The following is a 25,798-nucleotide window of genomic DNA, read 5'->3' as shown; positions in this document are numbered from 1 at the left end:
TAAAGAAAATCTCTCCCTTCTCTCCCCACACCATCTACATTTACTTAGACTCAGTTTGGAGTCATGAATATTTTGTTGTTAAATGTGTTTTAACCCATTCCTGTCATTACTGATTTTAATACTCAAAATGAGAGCTTATTCAAGCTGGCCCCTTTGTCGTTGTGACATAGTCACATTAGTGTTGGAACACTCTTTGCTGTGATTCTTTTTAGAAAAAGAAGAAAAAAAAAGCACCTTTTCTCTAATGCAGAAGAGTAGCGTATGATAGTCTTTTGTGCCTTGTGTTTTTTCTTAGCAAGATATCTTAGAAACCACTCCACTTCAGTTTCTAACTCTGTTAATTATTACTTACCTGTGTGTGTGTATGTAGATGTGTGTCTGTACACTAGTGTCCCCAGCCATCTATGTAGGGGAACAGAAATGTTGTCCCAGGTTCACCTTGTACTTTCCTAGTTCCAGTCCTGGCTGGAATCCGTAATTTTCAAGGAGTGCTGGTAGCTGTCCTTGGGGATCGGTACAGCAGTCCCGCCTTCTCACGGTTGTGCTTCCACAGCTTCATTTACCCTAATCTACTGGTAGTCCAGAAGTAGATGACCCCCTTACGGATCGCCAAAGGGTCGGTAGTAGACTAACACTATGTCATGATGCCTACATCATTCCCGTCCCTCCATGTCATGGAGCAGCCATTTTGTCATCTCATATCGTCACCAGAAGGCGAAGGATGAATACAGTACAATAAGGTATTTTGTGAGAGAGACCCCAGTCACATAACTTTTATCATAGTCTGCTGTTATAATTGTTCTATTTTATTATTGGTGGTGTTCATCTCTTACTGTGCCTAATGCATGAACTAATCTTTATCGTTGGAATGTACATATAGGAAAAAATGGTATGTGTATGGCTCCGTACTGTTCGCAGTAGCAGACATCTACAGGGGTCTGGAACTTATCCCCTGAGGTAAGTGGGGGCTACCGTATTTAGAAACCTAGGTGCTAGGTACGCTCACTGCTACTGCTGACTTTGCCTCTAAGCAAAATTCTTGGGTAGAACAAGGAAATACAGGGACACCTGGGTGGCACAGTCGGTTAAATGTTGGACTCTTGATGTTGGTTCAGGTTATGACCTCAGGTTCATGAGATTGAGCCCCACATCTGGTTCCAAGCTCAGCGTGGAGACTGCTTGAGATCCTCTCTCTCCCTCTGTCCCTCTCCCTGCTTGCATGTGCGCATGGGCTCTCTCTTTCTCCTCTGTCTCAGAAAAGAAGGAAAGAAAGAAAGAAAATGAACGAACAAATAAGGAAATACAGTTGATTTTGAACAACATGGGGGTTAGAAGCATTGGCAGCCCACACGGTTGAAAATCCCTGTATAACGTTTGACTCCCCCAGACTTAACTAATAGCGTACTCTAGACCAGAAGCCTTTCCAATAACATAAACACTCAATTGACGCATATTTTTTAAGTTATATGTAGTATATGCTGTATCCTTACAGTAAAATGAGCTAGAGAAAAGAAAACGTTAAGAAAATAATACAGAGGGGTCCCTGGGTGGTTCATTTTTCAAGCGTCTGTCTTCTGCTCAGATCATGATCCCGGGGTCCTGGGATCAAGCCCTGCATTGGCTCCCTGCTCTGTGGGAAGCCGGCTTCTCCCTCTCCCTCTCCCACTCCCCCTGCTGTGTTTCCTCTCTGTCAAATAAATAAATAAAACCTTAAAAAAAGAAAAGAAAACCATACAAAAAATTCATTTATAGTACACCACCCTGTATTTTTGAAAAAAATCTGCATATAAGTGGACCTGTGTAGTTGAAACCTTTTTTGTCCAAGGATCAACCGTATATGTTTTTTTCACATAAGTAGATATATATATGTGTATATATACATATGCACATATTTATGAATTTATATATGTTCTCCTTCCTGTTTCCCCTTAATGAGAACGTTGATTCCCAACATTATCAGTTTATTTGTCCATTTCCTTAGTCCTACAATAAATACCCATTTTGAAATTGCTACCCTGATACCACTACCATCAACAAACTTACCAAGAAACAGTAAAGATTTCTTTGCAGTTCTTTTTGTCTTCTGACCATATTCCACAAAAGACACATAAAGTGTTCAAAAGTTGCTAGGATTAGGGTGCCTAGGTGGCTTAGTGGGTTAAAGCCTCTGCCTTTGGCTCAGGTCATGATCTCAGGGTCCTGGGATTGAGCCCCGCATCAGGCTCTCTGCTCAGTAGGAAGCCTGCTTCCCCTTCTCTCTCTGCCTGCCTCTCTGCCTGCTAGTGATCTCTCTGTCAAATAAATAAATAGAATCTTTTAAAAAAAGTCACTAGGATTAAATTTTTTCCTCTCTCTGTAGTTATGTTATCAATATGATATATAGTGAGTTTCATTTCCTTTTTTTTTTTTTTTTTCCATTTTAGAGGGTTTGGGTTTTTTTTAGGATTTTATTCATTTATTTGTCAGAGAGAGAGACAGGAAGACCACAACACGGGGAGCGGCAGGCAGAGGGAGAAGCAGGCTCCTTGCTGAGCAGGGAGCTCAATTGCAGGACTCCATCCGGGGGCCTTGGGATCATGACCTGAGCCAAAGGCAGACACTTAACCAACTGAGCCACCCGGGTGTCCCTGAGTTTTTTGTTTTCGATATCACTTTATCTTTTCAATATGTAAAACACAACGTGGTTTAAAGTCAAACTGAATAATAAGGAGATGTCCCCTCCCCTTCACTCTTCCTTCCACCTGTTTCCACTCATCCCAGCAGGTAAACAATTTCATTAGTTACTGACTTGCCTTCCTATGTTTCTTTTTGCAAAAAAAGCATATTTGTTTGTACTTTGCAATTTTTTCTTTTACAAGAGGCAGTGTCCTATGTATATTCTTTTGTGCTTCAATGAGATATCCTGAAAATAACTCCACTTGGGTTTATAAAACCCTTCCTCATTATTTTTCACATTTGTGTGTAGACTGTACATGTGCAAGAATGATTGGGGCAGTCTCTGATGTAGGGCACTTGGTTGTCTCCGGCGTTTTGCTGTTACCAATAATGATGCAATGAACATGCGTGTGTTTCTGTCATGTAGAAGTGTATCTTTGGGTAAATTCCTAGAAGAACGAGAGCTGGATGAAAGGACAAATACATACGTAATTCCATGAGGTACGGCAGCATTTCCCCTCAGAAGGATTGTCCCATTTTGCTTCTTGTGCCAGCAACACAGGAGATTGCCCGTTTCCGATAGTTCCTTTTTTTAAAAAAAAGATTTATTTATTTATTGGAGGGAGGGGAGGGCGGAAGGAGAGAGTCTTATGTGGACTCCGCACTGAGTGTGGAGCCCAGCATGGGGCTCAATCCCATGACCCCGAGATCAGGACCTGAGCCAAAACCAAGAGTTGGATGCTTCACCAACGGAGCCACCGAGGCACACCTTCCCCATCGCCTCTTTAAAAGCATTCAAAAGCTTTTGAATTTTTGCCAATATGGTAGATGAGAAATTCTATTTCTGTGTGGTTTTCATTTCTATTTTACTGATTATGTGTTTGGTTGAGCATTCTTTCACATTATTAAAGGTCTTTAGTAAACCTTTTTCGTGGTGAACTGTGTGTTCATGTAAATACATGAAATACACTCATTTTCTAATAGTATTGGGGTCTGGATGCTCCCTTGATTTTTAGTACTTTATTTCTATTTAAAAATATATTTATTTGAGAGACAGAGAGTGAGAGAGCACAAGCAGGGGGAGCAACGTGCAGAGGGAGAGAGAGAGAAGCAGGCTCCCCGCTAAGCAATGACCTCCATGCTGGCCTTGATCGTGACCTGAGCTGAAGGCAGAAGCTTAACTGACCAAGCCCCTGATTTTTAGTACTTTATAAATCAGGGGCATTAGTTCTTTATTTCTGATATGCATTGTAAATATTTCATTTGGGATTTAACCATGCAAATGTCTTTGTTTTAATTCTACTGGAGTAGAACTTATTAATCCATTTTTTGTTGAATCTGGACCGTGAGGCACAAAAAGCTCTCTGCTACCCCCAGGTTATAAAGGGACTCCACCTGTGTTTTCTTCTAGTACATGTTTCTTCTGGTAAAAATGATTTCTTTTTTCCTTTCCTTTTTTTTTTTTTTTAAACACTTAGACCTGCAATTCATTAGTTTATTCTTCTCTGTGGGTTAAGGTATGAACCCAATTTAATTTTTTTCTATGTGACTATCTGATTGTCTCTCTCCATATATATATATAATTTATTTGAGAGAGAGAGAGCGAGCGAGAGAGAAGGTGCTGGGGGAGGGGCAGAAGCAGGCTACCCGTTGAGCCAGGAGCCCCATGGGGAGCTCCATCCCTGGACCCTGAGATCACAACCTGAGCTGAAGGCAGATGTTAACCAACTGAGCCCCCAAACGCCCCACCTCAATACATTTTTAAAATTCATCTTTTCCTGAGTGAATTGAGGTGCAACCTCTATCAGATACTTAGTTCCCATGTGCACTGGTTTATTTCTGGACTTTCTGTTCTGTTCTACCAGTCTGTCTATTGATGTGATAATGCCATTCAGTTTAAATACAGAGGCTTATTATGGGCTTAATATTTGAAAGGTTAATGCTTCTCTCACTCTTCTTCTTAAGGATTTTTCTAGGTACAGTTGCTGCCTTTTTTCTATGTGGACTTTAAAATGAATGTGTCTGGATTCAGATTATGTACACTTGAAAATATTTTTGTGTTAATGATAGTTCATGGTACAAATGGTTATTTGATGGTCAGTGACATAAATGATATAACCCAGATTTGACTGATCTCTTTCCCACAGGGCAGTCTGTGTACTGCATACTAGCTAGCTTCATTCCGATTGGTCAGATTTCTGCGTGCACTCTTTTTTTTTTTTTTTTGACAAATGAGCCTTAATATATTTTTCTTGGTTTGTTTTTTTTTTTTCAGTTTTTATCTAAATTCCTGTGTAATTTAATTCCATACATTACTGTAATGTAATGTAATTCCATACAGTGTAATGTTAGTTTCAGGTGTATAATATCATGATTCAACACTTCCATACAACACCCGGTGCCCATCACAAGCGCACTCGCACTCCTTAATCCCCATCGCCTGCTTCACCCACCCCCGCCCCCACCTACTACCCTCTGGTAACCATTGTTCTCTGTGGCTAACAGTCTGTTTCCTGGTTTGCCTCTCTCTCTCTCATTTTCTTCTTTGTTTGTTTTGTTTCTTAAATTCCACACACAAGTGAAATCCTACGGTGTGCATCTTCCTCAGACTGACTTAGTTCATTTATCCTCATAGTCTCTAGCTCCAGCCACATCCTTGCAAATGTTCCTCTTCAGTACTCATGTCCTTGTCAATCGTTTGTTAAGTATTTTCAATATACCCTCTGCAAGGGGTGTGTGACCTGCTCCTTTTAAGATGCCAGAATAAGGAGGCAGAAGTAGTGGTAGCTTGTTCCCTAGCCTGGCGAGGACCCAGTAATGAATCCCCTCAATTCGTTTTCTGGACTCTTGTTACAGTAATAGATGCAAAGTGTAGTAATAGAAGGTTATATAAGGGCAAGAGATGAGGGCCAAGGACAGGTGGGCTTTCACTCACAGTACTGTGTGTTTGCACAGTGTTTTAGTCTTCAGTGTGCTTTCATATACGTTATCTTACTCCCCCCCCAAGGAGATGATTGTGGCCAAGTAGGGAATGCCTTCATCACAGATCAGAAGACCTGGATTTAGGTCCCGATTCTACATGTCACTATCATATAAACTTATTCAAGTGGCTTCTTTTTTTTTTTTTTAAGATTTTATTTATTTGTTTGACAGAGACAGCAAGAGAGGGAACACAAGCAGGGGAGTGGGAGAGGGAGAAGCAGACTCCCCACCGAGCAGGGAGCAGGGTGCAGGGCTTGATCCCAGGATCCTGGGATCATGACCTGAGCTGAAATGAAGGCAGACGCTTAACGAATGAGCCACCACGGGCCCCTTAAGTTACTTCTTTTTATTTTTTAAGATTTATTTATTTATTTGAGAGAGAAAGAGAGAGTACAAGTGGTGGGAGGGGCAGAGGGAGAAGGAGAGAAAGAATCTCCCGTGGGATCCCAAAGCAGGGCTCGATCTCCTGACCCTGAGATCGTGATCTGAGCCAAACTCAAGAGTTGGCTTAACTGACTGAGCCACCCAGGTGCCCCTCAAGTTACTTTACTTTTGACCTCTAGTTTCCACAGATGTAGAAATGAGGATAAAAAAGCCTAGGTCATTGGGTTGTTATAGGGGTTAAATTAAACTAATTTTCAACAAATGTATATTGATCAATAACCATGTATCAGCCATTATCAAAAAGATTGGGGCTCTGGAGCAGAGTAAGACACCATCTCTGCTCCAGGAGCCTTTAGTTGAGTGGAATGAGTCCCAGGACCTTCACTCCTCCCCTGTCAGGCTCCTGGGGGGCAAAAGGAACATTCTGATAAGTGCAAAACCCTTCTGTGCAAGAACTCAGAGATGAGATGTGTGTCCTGGGGGGTCAAAACCACAAATGTGTGACAGCAGCAGTTTTGCCAGGGAGAGTCCTGGTTTACAACTACCGTCCTAACATCTAAACTCGGGGCTGGTCAAACAAATTCCATCTGTATTGAGGTCCTTGGTTTTTGATCCCTGGGTTCCTGTCTGACAATAGGGCCCTCTGCACCCTGCTGCTCTCCCATCCTCTCATTTCCCAGACCCCCGTGTGTGTGCGCCCTGTTCAGAAGTTCCAGCATGAGCTAAGCACCAAGTGGGTGCTGATTACCGTGAGTACGGGGACCCATGTGCTTCTTGGGAAGATCCTCCAAAACCACATGTTAGACCTGCGCATTCGCAACTCCAAGCTCTTCTGGAGGGCGCTGGCCATGCTGCAGGTAGGCGGTGATGGGACATGACTGGCTGGGGCCTGGCCTCCTGCCTGGGCTGCCATGGAGCTATGGACGTGGGTGGAGCTAAGGGCTGACTTTCCTCCTGCTGTTGTCTTATTGGGCTCATCCTCCCCTCTAGGGAACGCATGTGCATGCTTGGGGCATGCCTGTGCGATTATAACTATCAGACAATTCTTTCAGTTACAAGTATGGGACAGACACCTAGTTCATTCTGGTTTAAGCTAAACAAGGCACATGACTGGTTCACGTAACTGGGGTCCCAGGATAGCCAGATCCCAGTACTCTAAACAATGTACTCCAGAGAATGTCAGCCTTGAACTTTCTCCTAGGTTGCTCTCCTTCTCAGGCAGCTTTTCTCCAACAGGTGGCAAACGGGGCCCCAGCAGTGCCGGCCCTGCATCCTACCAATGTAGCAGCCCGGATGGACAGAGAGTGTAATCTGTGCCCGTGATTCCCATGCATGCCTGGGAGGAAGGTGGCTTGTCTTGGGTCACATGCCATCCCTGAGCTGGTCACCGTTCTCCAGGGGAAAGCCGCCCTCTGCCCAGGCCTGGCTCATGTGCTCTCCCTGTGGGATGGCCCTGGAGCAAAGAGTGGGAAGTGAGTCTCAGTCAAACAGCCTGGCCTGAGAATGGAGGGACGATAGTTTTCTGAGGAAGGTCAAGGCGCTGGTACTAGGAGGAGGAGGAATTGCTGCTGAGCACATAGCGCAACCGCTGGTCGTGAAAGGAGGGGTGCTAGGTTTAGGAAATAGAAATACAGGACACATTTGAATTTCAGATACATAAAGGTTTGGGGGGGTATAAGTGTATTTCATACAATATTTGAGGCATACTTATAGTATTCTTTTCATTATTCACTTGAAATTCCTATTCCTGGGTATCCTGTATTTTTATTTGCTAAATCTGACAACCCTGTGGAAAGGGAATCAATCAAAGAGCTTTAGTGAGGACCCACCAGGTCCCTAAAACCTTCTCAAATCAATAGAAACAACCAACCAGAAAAAGAAAAGTGCATTATGCTCTTTAAGATCCTGGAGTTGGGGTGGGTAGGGGGAATCAGAGATCTGTCTGATCCAGGCCTTGCCATCACAGAGTGGCCCATCTGAGGATTACGTGGAAGACTGAAAGCCAGACCAGAATTCGAGCTTGCCAAATCTAGCTAGACCCAAGTCATCCAAAATGGCAGCAACCACCCATATGTGTCTGCTGAGCCCTTGAAATGTGACTAGTGTGTCCGAGGAGCTGAACTTGAAGTTTTGCTTAAAAACTGAAGCAGGGTAGGGGCACCTGGGTGGCTCAGTGGGTTAAGCCTCTGCCTTCGGCTCAGATCATGATCCCAGGGTCCTGGGATCGAGCCCCGCATGGGGCTCTCTGCTCAGCAGGGAGCCTGCTTCCCCCTCTCTGCCTGCCTCTCCGCCTACTTGTGATCTCTCTCTCTCTCTGTTAAATAAACAAATAAAATCTTAAAAAAAAAAAAAACTGAAGCAGGTAATTTTCTTCATTAAATGCAACTTTATTGTTTTGGTAGAACTAGATTTTACTTTTACATAGAAATTCAGTACCTGAACTGAGATGAGCTGGGATTATAAACTAGACACTGGATTTCAAAGACATGATACAAAAATATTGTAGAATATCCTACCGATGATTTTTAATATTATTTACATGTTGAAATAATATTTTAGATATATTGGATGAGATAAAACATTTAAAATTAATTTTCTGTTTCTTTTGCATTAATTTTTGCATTAATTTTTCAGTTTCTCTTTTAATGGAGTACTAGGAAATCCTAAATTACATTTGTGGCTCGCATTATATTACTCTTGGGCAGTGCTGAGCTAGCGGAGGGGAGGGGAGGGTGACAAAAAGGAACAGCTTGGCCAATGAGCCACCTTGGCAGGGTATAAAAGAAGGATAGGGTTAAGGAGGAAACCAGAAGAGTGAGTTGAGTTTAAGATACCAGCCTATGGGGTTGGAGGCACGCGGCTGAAAGTGTGACCAGTTTGCCATTAATCCTCCAGTTTAACCCAGCCAATCAAAGCCCACCACTAACCCTTTTTCTTCACACCTGGGGATTGTGAGTTTGGGATTACCTATGGGGATCACTTCTCTGCAGCCTCTGTGGCCAGCCTTCAGGATCTCAGGCGCCTGCCTGCAACTCTCCCACTTCTTTCTCCTCCTCCACCCCCGCCCCCCGCCCCTGCCTTTGCCTTCTAGCGGACACTGACATTACTGCTTCTTCCACAGCTGTTCTCTGGACAGCTCAAGGCTCCATGCCCCAAGGCTCGATGCATCGAGACCCTCCTGCAGGTGATCCACTTCCCCCAGCCACTATTGGATGACATTTGGGCTGCTCCCATCTCCTTCCACATCCAGCTCGCACACGAGAAGGAGCAGGTATCCTGCCGGCAGCGAGTCAATCAGCAAACATTTACCTCAGGACTCAGTGTATCAGGAATCTTGCTTGGTACTGGGTTTACAAAGTTAGAGACGTTCTGCCAATGAGCTCCCTGTTCCTCGGGGCGTTGCAATCGTGACAAGGAGGGACAGAGGTGCAGAACGGCTGCTGCAGGGGTGCAGAAAAGGGGTCTGTTGAGGAGGGGAGCCAGAAAAGAGAGGGAAGAGCCTTTGAAATGGGTCTTAAAGGATGAATGAGAGTTTTCTGGGCCTGGGGGAAGGCGTCTTTCTGTTCTTAACACACCTGACTACAATTTCTGGTCTTGATAACTCCCTTCAGTGCTTGCATCTAATCTAGTGGCTTCTGACACCCCCACTGAATGCTCTGGCTCTTCCGGGGCTCTTCGCAGATGGCCTCACTCTCTCTGGCTTCAGTTCTCCCTGCCTCTTCCCCACAGGTGATCCCAGCAGCCCCGCAGAACCTCCTATGTCGGTGCTCCCTCCCCGAGGCGCAGGCGCGGCTGGCTGCCGCTCCGTCCGTCCGTCCGTCTGTGAGGCTGTCCCGAGCGCCCTCTCTGCGCCAGGTCGGAAGCGCAGCGCGGACCCCCTGGAAGCCCCAGAGCCTACCCCGCTGTGAACTGGTATTTCTAGGCGCGTGAAGCCCTTAGAGGCATGGTGGGCTCACAGCACGGGAGTAGGAGGAGAGGCCCAGTTCCCGGGGCCACCCGCAGCAGAGGGTGGGGGAAAAGAGGCTCTGTACTTTGGTGGTGGTGGTGGTGGTGGTGGTGGTGTGGGTGGTTCTTGCCCTTGACCCACTGGCATATTCTGATTTCAGAAATAAAATGAAATGCCTTGTTTTGAAAAGTTAACCTTCCGATCTCGTAGATCAGAGTCAATAAATTAAAGGTGGGACACGACGGGTGGCATGGGTTGGTCCCAACAACCGGTTTATTTCTTTACATCCGCCCTGCCCCTCAAACCCATTTCCTTGTCCACTGATCCAGACCTTATCCCAGCACCTCTGTATCCCTCATCGCCAACATGTGGATTTGTGTGTGCGCGCACCTGCGCATACCTTTGGCTCCTGCACGGACTCACACACGCAGGGAGAAGCGGGAACCTAGGTGATTCCAGAGGAAGGGGAAAAGTTGTATCCCCAACATAGGACGCCCAGAGAAAGGATCCCAATTAGGCAGGACAGCAGGCTCCTCATCCCTAGAATTGAAAGCTGCATCCACAGAGTAGACCCTGAAGTGAGAGCTGCTTCCCCTGCCCTAGTTTGTAAGGGGGACATCCAGAACTCTGGGGGTGTTGAACAGCCTCTGGTGGTGGGGTGCGACGAACACTAGAACCCGGGTCCGTCCATTTTAGACCTCAGCTCCGACTGTTTGGACATGGGGAAGGCAAAGCAGACCCATTCCAGACCTCCAGTGCCTAGGGCGTAGGACTCTGATAAAAGAGCGCTGGCTCCCCCTTGTGCCCGAGAAGTACACAAGGAAAAGCTCTGGAGCTCCCTGGAACCTTCAGGCAGTAGGGTGACCGCTAAGGAGCCAAAGAGATTTTGGTTTTATGAGGTAGAGTCACCAGCCTTGTAAAGTCAGTCGTAAGTGCCCCTAAAATGTCTGGGGGCCTCCAGCCTCGATCGGAGCACTCCTTCCCTGTCATATATTGGCACTGACGTCATACATTGGCACTGACCTGAGATCCTTTACCAGGGCCATTTTCTTCAACCACCACTCCCCTGACTTTTCAGTTTCATCCCTTTGGTTTTCATCCTCCACAAATGCATTTCCTAACTCCATAGCTCAAGATGGGTAAAGTGAGGAAAGGGTCCTGCAAAAGATTTCTGCTTCTCTTTACCTAGAACTCTCCTGCTTGTCTTCATTGGGTCAATTCCTCTTTCTTCTAGGCATTGTGAGCAGGGTCGTCAGAAGAGGTACCCAGCTCTCTAGCAAGGGAGAGGGCAGAGTACCCCGTTGATGCTGTTGATGATGCCGGCCTGCCGTAGCCTTGCTCCCAGATGTGGGATGGATATGGTTCAGGGTCCGATTTCCCCAGTGCTGGATGCAGGAGGACTCTAGAAGTCCAGAGGGTGTTTTGTTGTGTTCTGTTGCCAAGTACCTGGATGGTGCAGTAGTACCAAGTCAGTTCAAGTCTGGTTCAGTTGTGTGTGATGTTCAGGTATAATGAACTTGATGGAGTCGCAGCTGGAGGAGACAAAGATGGCTAAGGTCTGATCCCCACCACCTAGGAATTCACAAGCACAAAAGAACAATTCCAATACATGACAGAGACAGTTGAGATAGATTAAAAAAGTAGGCTTATTTGGGGAGATTACGGGGAAGGTCAAGATTCAAGGAAAAGTTTGGAAGAGAGGAGGTTGGGGGTGCCTGGGTGGCTCAGTTGGTTAAGCGACTGCCTTCAGCTCAGGACTCGATCCTGGAGTCCCAGGATTGAGTCCCAGGATCGAGTCCCACATTGGGCTCTTTGCTCAGTGGGGAGTCTGCTTCTCCCCCTGACTCTATTCCCTCTCATGCTCTCTCTCATTTTCTCTCTCAAATAAATAAATAAAATTAAAAAAAAAAAAAAAGAAAAGAAAACAAAGAAAGAAGGTTGGGGTGGGGTGAGGGAACATCCAAAGGAAACCTGGGAATGTTTGGACACTTGTACTGATGTGTGGTTCCAATATCAGAGAGTCAGGTCATCGTCAATGGAACCTGTCCTCTGGGCAGAGCTAAAGAGGTTCAAAGACTTTTTAAAATTATCCAGAGACAAATGGTAGGGTGACAAGATTTACCATTATTTTGAATAAAGCAAACTTCTGAGGTTGAGAAAGCTGTAATCTATTATCAACACAAGGCAGTAATTCTGCTGAAGCGATGAAAGGCTCTATCCCAGAAGACTGGGTTGGATTGTGGAAAATGAAGGAAACAATTTCCTGCTATATTTATTTGCTCAATCAAAAGTAAGAGGTGAGGGTAGGAGATATTTAGATATTGCATATACTTCAAACTTAATATATTAAAAACTGGAGCCCAGGATCTGTCCTCTCAATCAGTCATTCTTTTCATAACATGGGTGGTCTTGAATATTAGGCTAGGGCCAGGCACATGGGACAGTAAGGCTGAAAGAAGACACTGGGACCAGGTAGGAGATCATGGGGTCTCGATATGACTTCAGTGATGGGCCCTAAAGCACAGCAAAATGTCTAAGATCCAATCCAAATTCAGCTATGGTTTGGACAGGGAGGGGGTCAAATCCTAGGCACTGAGTCTAGGAGGTGTGAAATGCTTCCATCCTGGAGGAGAGAAGATTTGGGCTCACCTATAAACTAGAGGCTGGTGTGCTCTGTCATGGGAGGAAGAGACAGAAAGGGGAGCCAGGAGCATCTTGTAATGCCAGAAAGTAAAGAAGCGCCCATAAAAACAAAAGAATCAGATCATATCAAAGGGACATAGGAATCAACCTGAGAGAGCTCCCAGTGGCCAACGTTGGAACAATTTGAGCAACAAACAAAATAATGTTGGACTGGACTATAACACAGAGTTCAAAATAAGTATGCATAAGTTCATACTGATATAACAAAATAATTGAATAAATAAATTAGAGGAGGAAATAAATCTTCCCTACACAAGAATTCCAAATAATGTAGGTAGATATACCCCACTGCAAGAGATGGAGCTTAACAACCCCTTTCTCCTTCCAACGTAGGCTATACATAGGGGCTCGCTTCCAAAGAACAGAGTACGGAAAGAGAAAAATGATAGCTTCACTGGGGAGAAACCTGGCAAGCACTCACTACCTTGGCCAAGTAATGAAGATTCAAAACACCAGCTGCTATCAGGTACTACCTGAGATGATGTAATGAGAAGGTCATGTGGCCTCTGTGGTATTTTTCCCAAAGTGCATAACCTCAGTCTAAGCCTCTAGAAAACAGAGAAACCCAAATGTAAGAACCTGCCTGCCAGTACTCCTATAAACTGTCAAGGTCAGAGAAACTGTCACAGACCAGAGGTGACTAGAGAAGCATGACAGCTACATCCAGTGTGGGCCCTAGGTTGGATGCTGGACAGGAAAAGGACTTTCGTGGAAAACCTGGTGAAATCGGAATGAAGTTTGGCACTCAGTTAAAAGTAAATGTGCCAGTGTTAATCACATGTACCAAAGTCTATAAGATGTTAGCATTGGGTGAAACTGGGTGAAGGGCGTATGGGAACTCACTGGGCTCCCTCTGCAACTTTTCTGTAAATCTAAAATTATTCCAAAATATAGTTTATTAAGAAAATAAAATTCCTGATCATAGTAACCTATATGTGGAAAGGGGTAAATATAATTAAAATATTCAGAGGGTCTTGACAGAGGTTTTAATTTAAGAATTTGAAATGTTAAGTGTGTATATTGCATTTTAAAGGGGTTGCATCAAAAAAATAGGGTTGGCGGGGCACCTGGGTGGCTCAGTGGGTTAAAGCCTCTGCCTTTGACTCAGGTCATGATCCCAGGGTCCTGGGATCAAGCCCCACATTGGGTTCTCTGCTCAGAAGGGAGCCTGCTTTCCCCTCTCTCTCTCTCTGCCTGCCTCTCTGCCTACTTGTGATCTCTGTCAAATAAATAAATAAAATCTTTTTAAAAATGGGGTTGGCCAGATAGTAAAGATCTTAGTCATTGCACACCCCGTATGGTTGGCACTGTAACTGCTTGCTGTTGTAGCAGAGCAGAGACCGGAAGTAAAATGAGTGTGGCTGGGCTCCAGCCAATCTTTATTTACAAAACAGGCATCAGGCTAGCCTTGACCCACAGAACAGTTTGTCAACCCTTGTACTGAAAGAACAAAAACAGAATTGAACTTCTACATAGTAAAGGAACAAATGGAGTAATTAATTAAAAATACTTTGTTATCCAACGAAAAGGCAAGAAATGAGAGAAAAAGAAATACAAAACAGGATGAAATAGAAAGTGCCTCGTAAAAGGGTAATTTTGATCCCAATGTTTTAGTAACTGCGTTAAATAGAATGGGATGCATAAGGGAACTGGAAAGGGAGGGCGTGCCGTTTGGGGTGGGACAGTCTGGCTGTGTGAGTGGAGGTCTTGGCTCTTGGATTCCCCACGAAAGATTTCCGCGCGGAGCCGCGCTCTCACAAAGACAGCTGGGGGAGGGGGGGAGGGGGGGCGGGGGGATGGGCATGAAGGAGGACAGTGATGTAATGAGCGCCGGGAGTTATATGGGACTGATGAATCACTAAGCTCCACGCTGAAACTAATAATACAGTGTATGTTAACCAACTTGAGTTTAAATAAGGAGAGAAGAAAGCAGCAAGCACAAAGCAGTTTATTGAGGACGGTACACTCTCAAGGCGGGAGAAGGGGGAAGGCTCAGAGAAGGCAACTGCCCTGGGGCTGCAGGAGTGTGTGTGTGTGTGTGTGTGTGTGTGTGTGTGTGTGTGTGTTGGGTGGGGGGTGGAGGGGGTCTTGCGTCATACATTGGTCAGCCTCTAATAGAGGCTGCGTCCAATCCTTTGAGCAAGTCCTCCCACAGGTTGAGAGAGGTTAGGTTTTTGTTTGTTTGTTTGTTTTTTAAGATTTTTATTTATTGATTTGACAGAGAGAAAGAGCACAAGTAGGCAGAGAGGCAGGCAGAGAGAGAGGGGGGGAAGCAGGCTCCCTGCTGAGCAGAGAGATGTGGGGCTTCATCCCAGGACCCTGGGATCATGACCTGAGCTGAAGGCAGAGGCTTTAACCCACTGAGTCACCCAGGCTCCCCGGGAGGTTAGTTTTTGATCCTACAAAGTTTGTCCCTGAACCATCAGGGCAGGTTTCCCCCATGAGAAGTGGGGGGCTAAAACCCCATCACAAATATATTGTAATGAGTCTAGGGGTTACCTTGGGGCAGAGCTGGAAGAGGAGAGTGGCTTGTTCTGCACCTGTGGCTCTTGGTCTGTTAGCCCAGGGGACTTGGAAGCCACAAAGTCAGGGTGTCTTGCCCCCAGGCTTCTAATGTGTAACCTACTTACCACCATCCCTGCCTCCAGCCCCTGTCCAGCTCATTGCCTACTCTTGTCAGTGCTCCAATAAAATCTGTTTGTTTTAGACGTGTCTCTTGCCAATAGCATATATTTAGATTTTTTAATTTATCCAATATTAAAAAGGTATAGAAAGGTTGAAAGAATGGGAAAAGATACACTATACAAGTACCAATCAAAAGAAAATCGCTATAGCAATACTAGTATCAGACAAAAGAACTAAAGGCCAAAAGTATTGTTAGAGATAAAGAGGGTCTTTAGTAATACCAGACTTAATTCACCAGGAATAAATGATGATTTTAAATAAAACTTACAAATACATAAAGCAAATATTCTCACTATTCAAAGGAGAAATAAGCAAATCCACAATCATGATGAGAAATTTTACATACTTGTCTTAGTAATTGGTGGACAAAAAGCAGACAAAAGTTTAGGAATAGTATAGATTTGAACATGGAGATGAACAGAATTGACCAAATGGTCATAGAGACATCCCCCCAACCCCAGGCAGAAGAGGAAACTCTGAAGAGACTTTTTTTTTTTTAAGTTTTATTTCCTTGAGAGCGGAGAGAGAGAGAGAGCGTGCACGCACACACACACGCATGTGCAGGGGGAGGGGCAGAAGCAAAGGGAGAGACTCCCAAGCAGACTCCCCACCCAGGACCCTGAGATCCTGACCTGAGCCAAAATCGGAGTCCAGTGTTTAACTGACTGATCCACCAGCTGCCCCCTGATACCTGCAGAATTTTTAAGCACACAGAGAATTTTTTTTAACTGACCATAAATGGGGAATAAAGTCTTAGAACAACTTAAAGGAGTGAAATTAAAGTATATATTCTGGCCACAGTCCAACTTTGTTAGATAACTGAAAAATCCCCATATGTCTAGAAACTTAAAATGAATTACTGAATAATGCATGGATCAAAGAAATCACCATAGAAATTAGAAAATAGTTGGAACGGAATGATAAAAATTCTATGTGTCCTAACTTACAGAACAAAACTAAAGTAGTATTTAGGAGAAAATGTATACTCTCAAATGCCTATATTAGGGAAAAAGGATTAAAAGTGAATGATCTTGGCATTAATCTCAAAAAGTTAGGAAAAAAACCCCAGCCAAATAAATCCAAAGAAAGTAGAATTGTCGATTATATCTCAATAAAATGGGGGCAAAAGAGAAAGGAGAAGTGAGGAAATAAGAAAGACGAAGGGAGAAATGGTTGAAATTGAAAGCAAACATACAGAAAGTTGGCTCTTTGAAATTATTGATTAAAATCGACAAAACATGGGGCGCCTGGGTGGTTCCGTTGATTAAACACATGCCTCAGGCTCAGGTCCTGATCCTGGGGTCCAGGGGTGGAGCCCCACAGTGGGCGGGCGGGGGGGGGGGTCTCTGCTCAGCAGGGAGTCTGCTTCTTTCTCTCCCTAAGCCCCTCCCCCCCCATACTCACTCTTTCTCTCAAATAAATACAATCCTTAAAAAAATAAAATCAAATCAACAAATTTCTAACAAGATCAAAGATAACAGAAAAAAGAAGACTCAAATAACCAATCTCATAAAAACAAGAAGACAGTACTGCATTTGAATAATTTTATGTTAATATATTTGCAAATGTAGATTAAACAGAAAAAATTACTAGGAAATATAACTCACCAAAGAAGATTCAAAAAAATTTACAAACTCTTGGGATGCCTGGGTGGTTGAGCTGGTTAAGCTGCTGTCTTCCGCTCAGGTCATGATCTCAGGGTCCTGGGATCAAGTCCCACATGGGCCTCCTTGCTCAGTGGGGAGCCTGCTTCTCCTTCTGCCTGCAGCTCCCCTGCTTGTGATCACTCTCTCTCTGATTTAAAAATAAATAATAAAGTATTTAAAAATATGTATAAATTCTCGATAACACTATAACCTTCAAATAAATGAAATCTTTGGTCAAAAATCTTCACTCGGGGTGCCTGGGTGGTTCAGTGGGTTAAGGCCTCTGCCTTCAGCTGGGGTCATGATCTCAGGGTCCTGGGATCGAGTCCCACATGGGCCTCCTTGCTCAGCGGGGAGGCTGCTTCTCCCTTTCTTTCTCTGTCTGCCTCTCTGCCTACTTGTGATCTCTGTCAAGTAAATAAATAAAATCTTTTTAAAAAAATTGTCACTCAAAACTCCAAGCTTTGTTGACAAATTGTACCAAATGTTGAAGAATCAAATAGTTTCAATATTTTATTTTTTAAAGATTTTATTTATTTATTTGACAGACAGAGATCCCAAGTGGGCAGAGAGGCAGGCAGAGAGAGAGGGGAGGGAGGCTCCCTGCCAAGCAGAGAGCCTGACATGGGGCTCGATCCCAGGACCTGAGATCATGACCTGAGCCGAAAGCTTTAACCCACTGAGTCACCTAGGCGCCCCTCAAATAGTTTCAATCTTGTGCAAACTTTTTCAGGCATTAAAAACAAGAGGAAATATTCCCCAACTCAGGAGTCTAGCCTGACCTTGATACCAAAAGCCTGACAAAGACAGAACAAGAGAGAACAATCACAGGATGGCCTCATTCATGAAAGCAGGGAACAAAAATCCTAAACAAAATATTAGCAGCTGGAATGCAGCAATTAACTCATGAAATGAGTTAATGCCCAATGAGAAAAATGCCCAATTAACTCATGAAAATGTGTTCACAAGTTAGTAATTATTAGTAACCGGAGAGATTTAAGTTAAGCAATGGAATACTGTTACCACATACACCAGATTGGCTAAAGGGAAACAGCCTGCCGAAACCACACGTTGGCAGGAAAATGGAGCAGGAAGAACTGCCATTCACCACTGGGGGAGCTATTGACACGGCCACTCCGGAGAAAACAGTTTGGCACTGTCTCCTAAAGCTTAAGTTACACATACTCTAGAACCCAACCATTCCACTCCTTGGTTGATACTATAGAGCAGGAGTCCTTAAAGTGTGGTCCTTGGTCCAACAGTACCAGCAACAGCTAGAAACGTCTTAGAAATGCCAAATTCCTGAGCTTTACTCCAAACTTAATCTATCAGCAACTCTAGGGGTTGGGCCCAGCAGTCTGTGTTTTTACAAACTGTCCAGGTGATTCTGATGTATGTTAAAGCTTAAGAGCCATGGCCATAGAGAAACAAGAATATATATCCATGAAGATACAAGGACATGGATGTTTTTAATATCATTGTTTATAACAGCCAAACATGGAAAATAAATGTCCATCAATATCGTAATAGATAAATGAGTTAGGCAATGACTGATAAACACTACATCTGAAACTTTTGATGTACTATATGTTGGCTAATTGAGTTTAAATCGAAAAAGAAAAAAGTGAGTTATGCAATGGTTATACTATGCAATGAAGTAATAAAAATGAATCCCCGAGGTACAGAGTAGCGTGGATAACTCAAACATAATGGTGAGTGAATATTCAAGACACGAAGAATACATTTTTTAAAAGATTTTATTTATTTGGCAGAAATCGCAAGTAGGCAGAGAGGGGTAGGGAAGCAGGCTCCCCAGTGAGCAGAGAGACCAACGCAGGGCTCGATCCACGGACCCTGAGATCATGACCTGAGCTGAAGGCAGAGGCTTAATCCACTGAGCCACCCAGATACCCTCAAAGAATACATTTTTAAACACATAGAGAAAACAGTGGGGCGCCTGGGTGGCTCAGTTGCTTAAGGGTCTGACTTTGGCTCAGGTCACCATCCTGGGGTCCTGGGATTAAGCCCTGTGTCTGGCTCTCTGCTCAGTGGGAAGCCTGCTTCTCCTTCTCCCTTTGCCCCTCCCCCTGCTCAGAGACTCCTCTCTCTCTCACTCTCTCTCAAATAAATAAATAAAATCCTTTTTAAAAAGTGTTTGTCAAATTGTACACACATGTTCTAAGAACCAAAACTGTACCTCCACCCCTAACCTTAGAACTCCAGGCTGGCATATACTAGTAACCTGCCACGGAAGGTGTGCTCAGCCTATCAAGTATCATTCTTTATAATCTTTATAGTGACTGCAAAGTCTTTCATAATATGGACACATCATGTGTTTTTTAACCACTTCCTTGATGATGGGCTTACTGAGAATATTACTTTGGCTGCCCCAGTGGGTTGAAAATTCTGTAAGGTAAGATACCATCATTGTCTTTTTCAAAAACAGTGCCTGCTATTCAATAGTTATTTAACTGAATTGATCTTCCAAATTAACATTCCTACAAGAAAAAAAATACCCTGGCCAGTTTTATTCATCTTTAGTATAGCATAAGTTGATTCTTTGTAAATTTTGTTTACAGTGAATTAACCATAGAGAATCCAGTTAATTCTGGGTGTAATGACATAATAAATCTTCTAGAAAATGAGACTATGGATTTTGGAGTTGAGTGATCCTCTAAGATCATTTAATTTCCCTAAGTGACATCTCATCTCTGTTTCTATGCTATAGCAACTAAGAAATGTGTCAAACTTTGTGGAGTTAGGAAACCATATATAATCACATTTCCTGAGAGTATCTGTACTTAAAATAGCCTAGCTTTCCTAAATGTACTTGCCTCAGTATTCTAATTCGTGATTGGGAACATATGACAGCAGACCTGGACCTCTAGGGAGTGAATGGTTCCAGAGAAGATGCTTATAGGACAAGACAAGCCCTTTGGAGGGGCTGCTCCTTTGAAATCTTGCCTCCATACTCTCTATGCCAACTTGGCCAACCCAATCCTAGTAGAATGCTAAAGGAGGTCTTCCCTGAGCATTGGCTGCCAAGGCAGAGCCCATGGGCAGCTGCAGGAAGGGGCCTCTGATGGACACATCTTTGAGAAGAGACCCAAGCAGCTCGCACAATGGCTGGGCCCTGCCAGGTTGACCTTGCAATGACCATTGTGATTTCATATGGAGTCACAACCCTGAGGGGTAATATTATTTGGCCGAGAGGGGCATGGGGTTGAGAAATGGCACCAATTTGGGGGCTGGCCATACCGCCTCCGTCATATGTCAGCCTTCTACTGCTATGTGGTTTCCTCGTTTGGGGGCTTTGGCTGCTCTTCTCTGGAAGACAGAGCAGGGAGCAGGTGGCAGCCAAGAGAGCCTCAGAGGTATGTGATGCAACCTTCCCTGGAAATCCACTGCTCCCCGTCCCTGCCTCTGAAGCACTGGAAATGCCTACCTCTTGGGCCAGGGGAGGAACTGGGTGGGGGAAGAGGGGAGTTGAGACAGTGCCTACGGATGTCTTCCTAGAAGTGTCAATCATGCTCAGTTTATTTCAGCAAACCTTGAGCTCCTATTATGTATGGTGGTGTACTAGACATTGAGGAAAAATAAAACCCCAACCCCACCCTCTAGGAACTCTAGGCGAACCTGGGGAGACAGATGGATATATACATAATGAAAGAGAAAATGATAAGAGTTAGTAGAAGTATAAATATTGCTGAAGAGGTTGGAAGCAGTCTTTTGAAGCAGGGGGATCTAGAAAATGCCTCTGGGGGAGCTCAGGATTGAATTGTGCTTCAGAAGAAGGGAAGGGCTTTGGACATGGATAGGGTGGATGGAAGACAGTAGGGACGACTTTCCAGTTGGAAGGAATGGATTGGGGAAAGCAGGGGAAACTGAAGAGTGTTGGATATGTTTGAAGAGAGGACACCTATGTGGTTGGAAGGTAGAAGTATAGGGAGGTCAGTGACAGAAAAATCTGGAAAATTGACAGAGGTGACATTGTAGAGGGCTTTCAATGCCAGGCTGAAGAATTTGTATCTATACATATATATTCATTCTATATGCAATGGGAAGATGTCAGGGGGCTCCTGGGTGGTTCAGTTGGTCTGTGATTCTTGATTTAGGCTCAGGTCATAATCTCAGGACTGTGAGATCAAGCCCTGTGACCTGCCTTGCGCTCAGCAGGGAGTCTGGATCTCTCCCTCCTCCTTTCTCCCTCCCCTCCCCCTGCTCCATGCTCTCTCTCTCTCTCTCAAATATATAAGTAAATCTTAAAAAAAAAAAAAAAAAAGATGTCTAAGGTCTTCTTTTTTTTTTTTAAGATTTTATTTATTTTTTTGACAGAGAGATCACAAGCAGGCAAAGAGGCAGGCAGAGATAGAGGGGAAAGCAGGCTCCCTGCTGAACAGAGAGCCCAAGTGGGGCTCGATCCCACGACCCTGGGATCATGACCTGAGCTGAAGGCAGAGGCTTTAACCCACTGAGCCACACAGGTGCCCCGTCACATTTTTTTTTAATGAAAGGAAATTTTTATATTATTTTATTATTTTAAAATTTTAATTGCAGTATAGTTAACATACAGTGTTATATTAGTTGCAGTTGTACAATATAGTAATTCAACAATTCCGTACATCACTCAGTGCTTATCAAGATAAGTGTACTCTTAATCCCGTGCACCCATCCCCCACCTCTGGTAACCATGTTTGTTCTCTGTAGTTAAGAGTCTATCTTTTGGTTTCTGTCTTTATTTTTCCTTTGTTCATTTGTTTTGCTTCTTAAATTCCACATGTGAGTGAAATCACATGGAATTTGTCTTTCTCTGACCAGTTTGTTTCACTTCACGTTATACTCTCTAGATCCATGCACGTTGTTGCAAATGACAAGGTTTCATTCATTTTTTTCAAGATTTCATTCATTTTTATGACTGAATAATATTCCATTGTGTGTATGTATGTGTGTATATATATATGTACATATATACGTGTGTATACATATATATATATACATATATACATGTATATATATATATATATATATATACCACATATTCTTTATTTATTCATCTATCAATGGAGTGCTTCCATAATTTGGCTATTGTAAATAATGCTACTCTAGGGACACCTGGGTGGCTTAGTTTGTTAAGTGTCTGCCTTCAGCTCAGGTTATGAATCTGGGGTCCTGGATCAAGCCTGGCAGGCTCCCTGCTCAGGGATATCCTGCTTCTCTCTCTCCCTCTGTCCCTCCGCCTTACTCATGCATGCTCTCTCCCTCAAGTGAATAGATAAAATCTTTAAAAAAAATAATGCTGCTATATACATAGTGGTACATATATCCTTTTAAATTGGCGTTTTCAAAGTTTCTGGGTAAATACCTAATAATGCAACTACTGGATAACATAATTCTATTTTAAATTTTTAAAAAGATTTTATTTGAGAGAGAGAGAACATGAGTGTGGGGGAGGGGCAGGCGGAGAGGGAGAGAATCTCAAGCAGACTCAGCCCTGAGTGTGGAGCCCAGCGTGGGGTTTGATCTAATGACTCTGAGATCACAACCTGAGCTGAAATAAAGAGTTGGGACACTTAGCTGACTGAGCCACCCAGGCACCTCTCTTCGGCCCATTTCTAATTGGATTATTTGGTCTTTGGGGTGATGAATTGTGTAATTTCTCTGTATATTTTGGATACTAACCCTTTATCGGATATGTCATTTGCAAATATCTTCTCCCATTCAGTAAGTTGCTGTTTAGTTTTGTTGGTTGCTTCCTGTGCTGTGCAGAAGCTTTTTGTTTTGGTGTAGTCCTAACAGTTTATTTCTGCTTTGCTTTCCCTTGCCTCAGGAGCCATATCTAGAAAAATGTTGCTGTGGCCAATGTCAGAGATCTTACTCCCTACGCTCTCTTCCAGGATTTTTATGGGTTCATGTCTCCATACAGGTCCTTTACCCATTTTGAGTTTATTTTTGTGTATGTTGTAAGAAAATGGTCCAATCTCATCCTTTTGCATGTAGCTATTCAGTTTTCTCAACACCATTTGTTGAAGAGACTTTTCCCCATCACATATTCTTTCCTCCTTCGTCGAAGATTAATTGACCATATCATCATGGGTTTATTTCTAAACTTTCTATTCTGTTCCATTGACCTGTGTGTCTGTTTTTGTGCCAGTACCATACTATTTTGATTGTTATAGCTTTGTAGTAGTATACCTTGAAATCTGGGATTGTGACACCTCCAGATGGGTTGTTTTCCTCCCCCAAGATTGTTTCAGCAGTTTGGGATCTTTTGTGGTTCTGTACAAATTTTATGATTGTTCTAGTTCTGTGAAAAATGCCGATGATTTTTTTGGAAGGGATCACATCAAATCTGTAGATTGCTTTGGGTAACATGAGTATTTTAACAATATCTGTTGTTCCAAGCCAGGAGCAAGGACTCTCTTTCCATTTGTGCCATCTTCAGTTTTTTTCATCAGTCTTTTCTAGTTTTCTGAGTACAGGTCTTCTACCTCCTTGTTTACTCTTAGGTTAAGTTTATTTCTAGGTCTTTTATTATTTTTGATGAAGTTGTAAATGGAATTGTTTTCTTAATTTCTCTTTCTATGGCTTCATTATTAGTGTATAGAAATGCAATGAATTTCTGTGTATCGATTTTATATACTGTTACCTTACTGACCCAGGACCACAGTTTGAAAGTGAAACTTTAAAATCACGCCAGTAAGTGTCTGTGGCAGTTGTCTGGGTAGCTAAGCCAGTTGGAGACTGTTAAGGAGGTAGTGGGAAGGAGGGAAAGGGAATTCAAGCCGGATGGTAGGAGAGGCGCGGATTCGGTCCTCGGATGGATGTTGACCAGCCGCAACCACCACCCTGTACAAGGCACTCCTTTAGGCTCTATGGATACAGCGGTAAATGGAAGGGACGAAAGTCTTTGCCCTCAGGGGGCTATTGTGACAAAAGTTTGGATGTGAAAAGAAAAGCAGCAAGAGAGAAGGGACTGAGTCTGGTTTTTTCCCTGATCGGACCTCAAATACAAGAGTTAATTATAAATATTATCACTGTTTTCCTACAAGGACTATATTCATCTTTGTATTCCCTACGCCTAGTATCCTGCTTGACATTTAGTAAGTGCTCCCTGGGTGTTTGTGAAATGAATAAAGGACTTTTCAATTTTAAACCTGGACAACTGACAAGATGATGGCATTATGAACAAAATAGGAAACATTAGGCAGAAGTTGTGTGGTCGGAGGCTGAAAATTAGCTATGCCATTTGAAGTGCTTGTAAAATCTATGCGGACACGTTCACCTTGCCGCTCAAATTAATTGTCTAGACCTGTGCTACCCAGTCCGGTATCCACTGGCCACGTGGGGCCATTCAAATTTAAATTAACCAAAATTACATACAATTTAAAATTCAGTTCCTTACTCGCACTGTGGACGTTTCAAGTATCACATGTGGCTAGAGGCTATCACACTGGACAGAGCAGATCTTGGATATTTCCGTCATCGTAGAAAATTCTATTGGACAGCTTTAGCCTATACCCTAGATCTTGGAGGTAGATCTAGTTAGCAATATATTTGGCCACAAAGTTCCTTTCAATGTTTTTTCTTCTCAGAAACATCTCTCAAACAGCAATCCCACTGGAGTATTACTGTCCTCACTAGGACTTCATCTATTTATGGTATGCTGGCTGGTCTCCTACCAACTTTTTCCAGGCTAGAGCATAGAACACAGCCCTGGCTTTATGGAAGAGAAACCACACGCACAGAGCTTCCCACGGCTGACTGTGTCACTCCGCCAAAACTGACTGAACCAACAAACAAAATCTCTCAGCACCCCACCACCTGCAGCAGCTTTTCCCAGCCTGTTTGGACCCTCAAAACTTTCGTTGTCAAAATTTGTCAACCCCTTGGGAATTTATACATCGCTTTATCTCTTTTTCATAATACATGATAAGTGACATTAGGTATATAATATTTTCATTTTAAAGCAGCATGTTTTTTAAAGTTGCAAAGTTCATTTTAACATCTTTAAGAGGAAAAGACAAATGTCCACTTTTCCCCATGTAACAGGTGAGGCATGAAAGTTAATTGACTTTAACAGGTGTGCATTGTTCCAGAACACTTAGGTATAAGAAAGGGCAAATATAGTTTCTTGTCTACATCGAGTATAATCTGCTTTAGGTTGTCTAAAAAGCCCAGGGTCAGTTTTTCCTCCCCCAACCTTTGTATTGTATGGGAATTCTGGAGCTTTTGAAGTTTATCCCAAATGGTGGAAGCTCAGGTCCTTTTTTTAAAAACAGATTTTATTTTTATTTATTTAGAGAGAGCGTGTACACAAGCATGGGGGAGGGGCAGTGAGGGGGAGAGAGAGAAACCTCAAGTCGGTTTCCCACTGAGCATGGAGCCCAATGTGGGGCTTGATCCCATGACTCTCAGATCAGGACATGAGCCCAAATCAAGAGACATTCAACCAACTGACCCACCCAGGTGCCCAGAGGGTTAGGTCCTTAAAACCATAGGAGTAACTGTTGCTTTTCATCTTTGCCATCTGAAGGCAAAAACTGTGGCTCAGTTCCAATGTGCCAAGCTTGGTCACAGAGACCTTTGTCAAGACTCCCAGTCTACTATCTCTGAGGTCCTAGGACCAGGAGGACCTAAATCCCACGAGGCTCAGGGCCTCATTATTCCAGTGTAGCTGCAGCTGCAGCATTGTTTCCGTACCAGGAAGCCGGCTGCCTGCTCTTCTCCACCCTGGAAACACCAAATACTAGGCCTCCGGCACAACTCAGCTTAAAAATCCTCCACAGGTTTAGTCTTA

The 25,798-nt window shown here is 43.6% G+C and overlaps 1 protein-coding gene across 1 annotated transcript in view; it reads left to right on the top strand.

Annotated features, from left to right (window-relative positions):
* Positions 1–25,337, top strand: part of LOC123391793 (glucokinase regulatory protein-like) — a 28,630-nt gene extending 3,293 nt beyond the window's left edge. Inside the window, exon 5 of the mRNA XM_045079334.1 lies at positions 24,594–25,337. Within this exon, the coding sequence (XP_044935269.1) occupies positions 24,594–24,642 (49 nt within the window). The 3' untranslated portion in view covers positions 24,643–25,337. The remainder of the gene's footprint in view (positions 1–24,593) is intronic.
* The last annotated feature ends 461 nt before the right edge of the window (positions 25,338–25,798 follow it).

The sequence above is a fragment of the Mustela putorius genome, unplaced genomic scaffold (genome assembly GCF_011764305.1).
Source record: "Mustela putorius furo isolate JIRA1106 unplaced genomic scaffold, ASM1176430v1.1 tig00000281_pilon_pilon_pilon, whole genome shotgun sequence".
Taxonomy (NCBI): Eukaryota; Metazoa; Chordata; class Mammalia; order Carnivora; family Mustelidae; genus Mustela; species Mustela putorius.
This window is presented reverse-complemented; position numbering and strand designations above follow the sequence as displayed.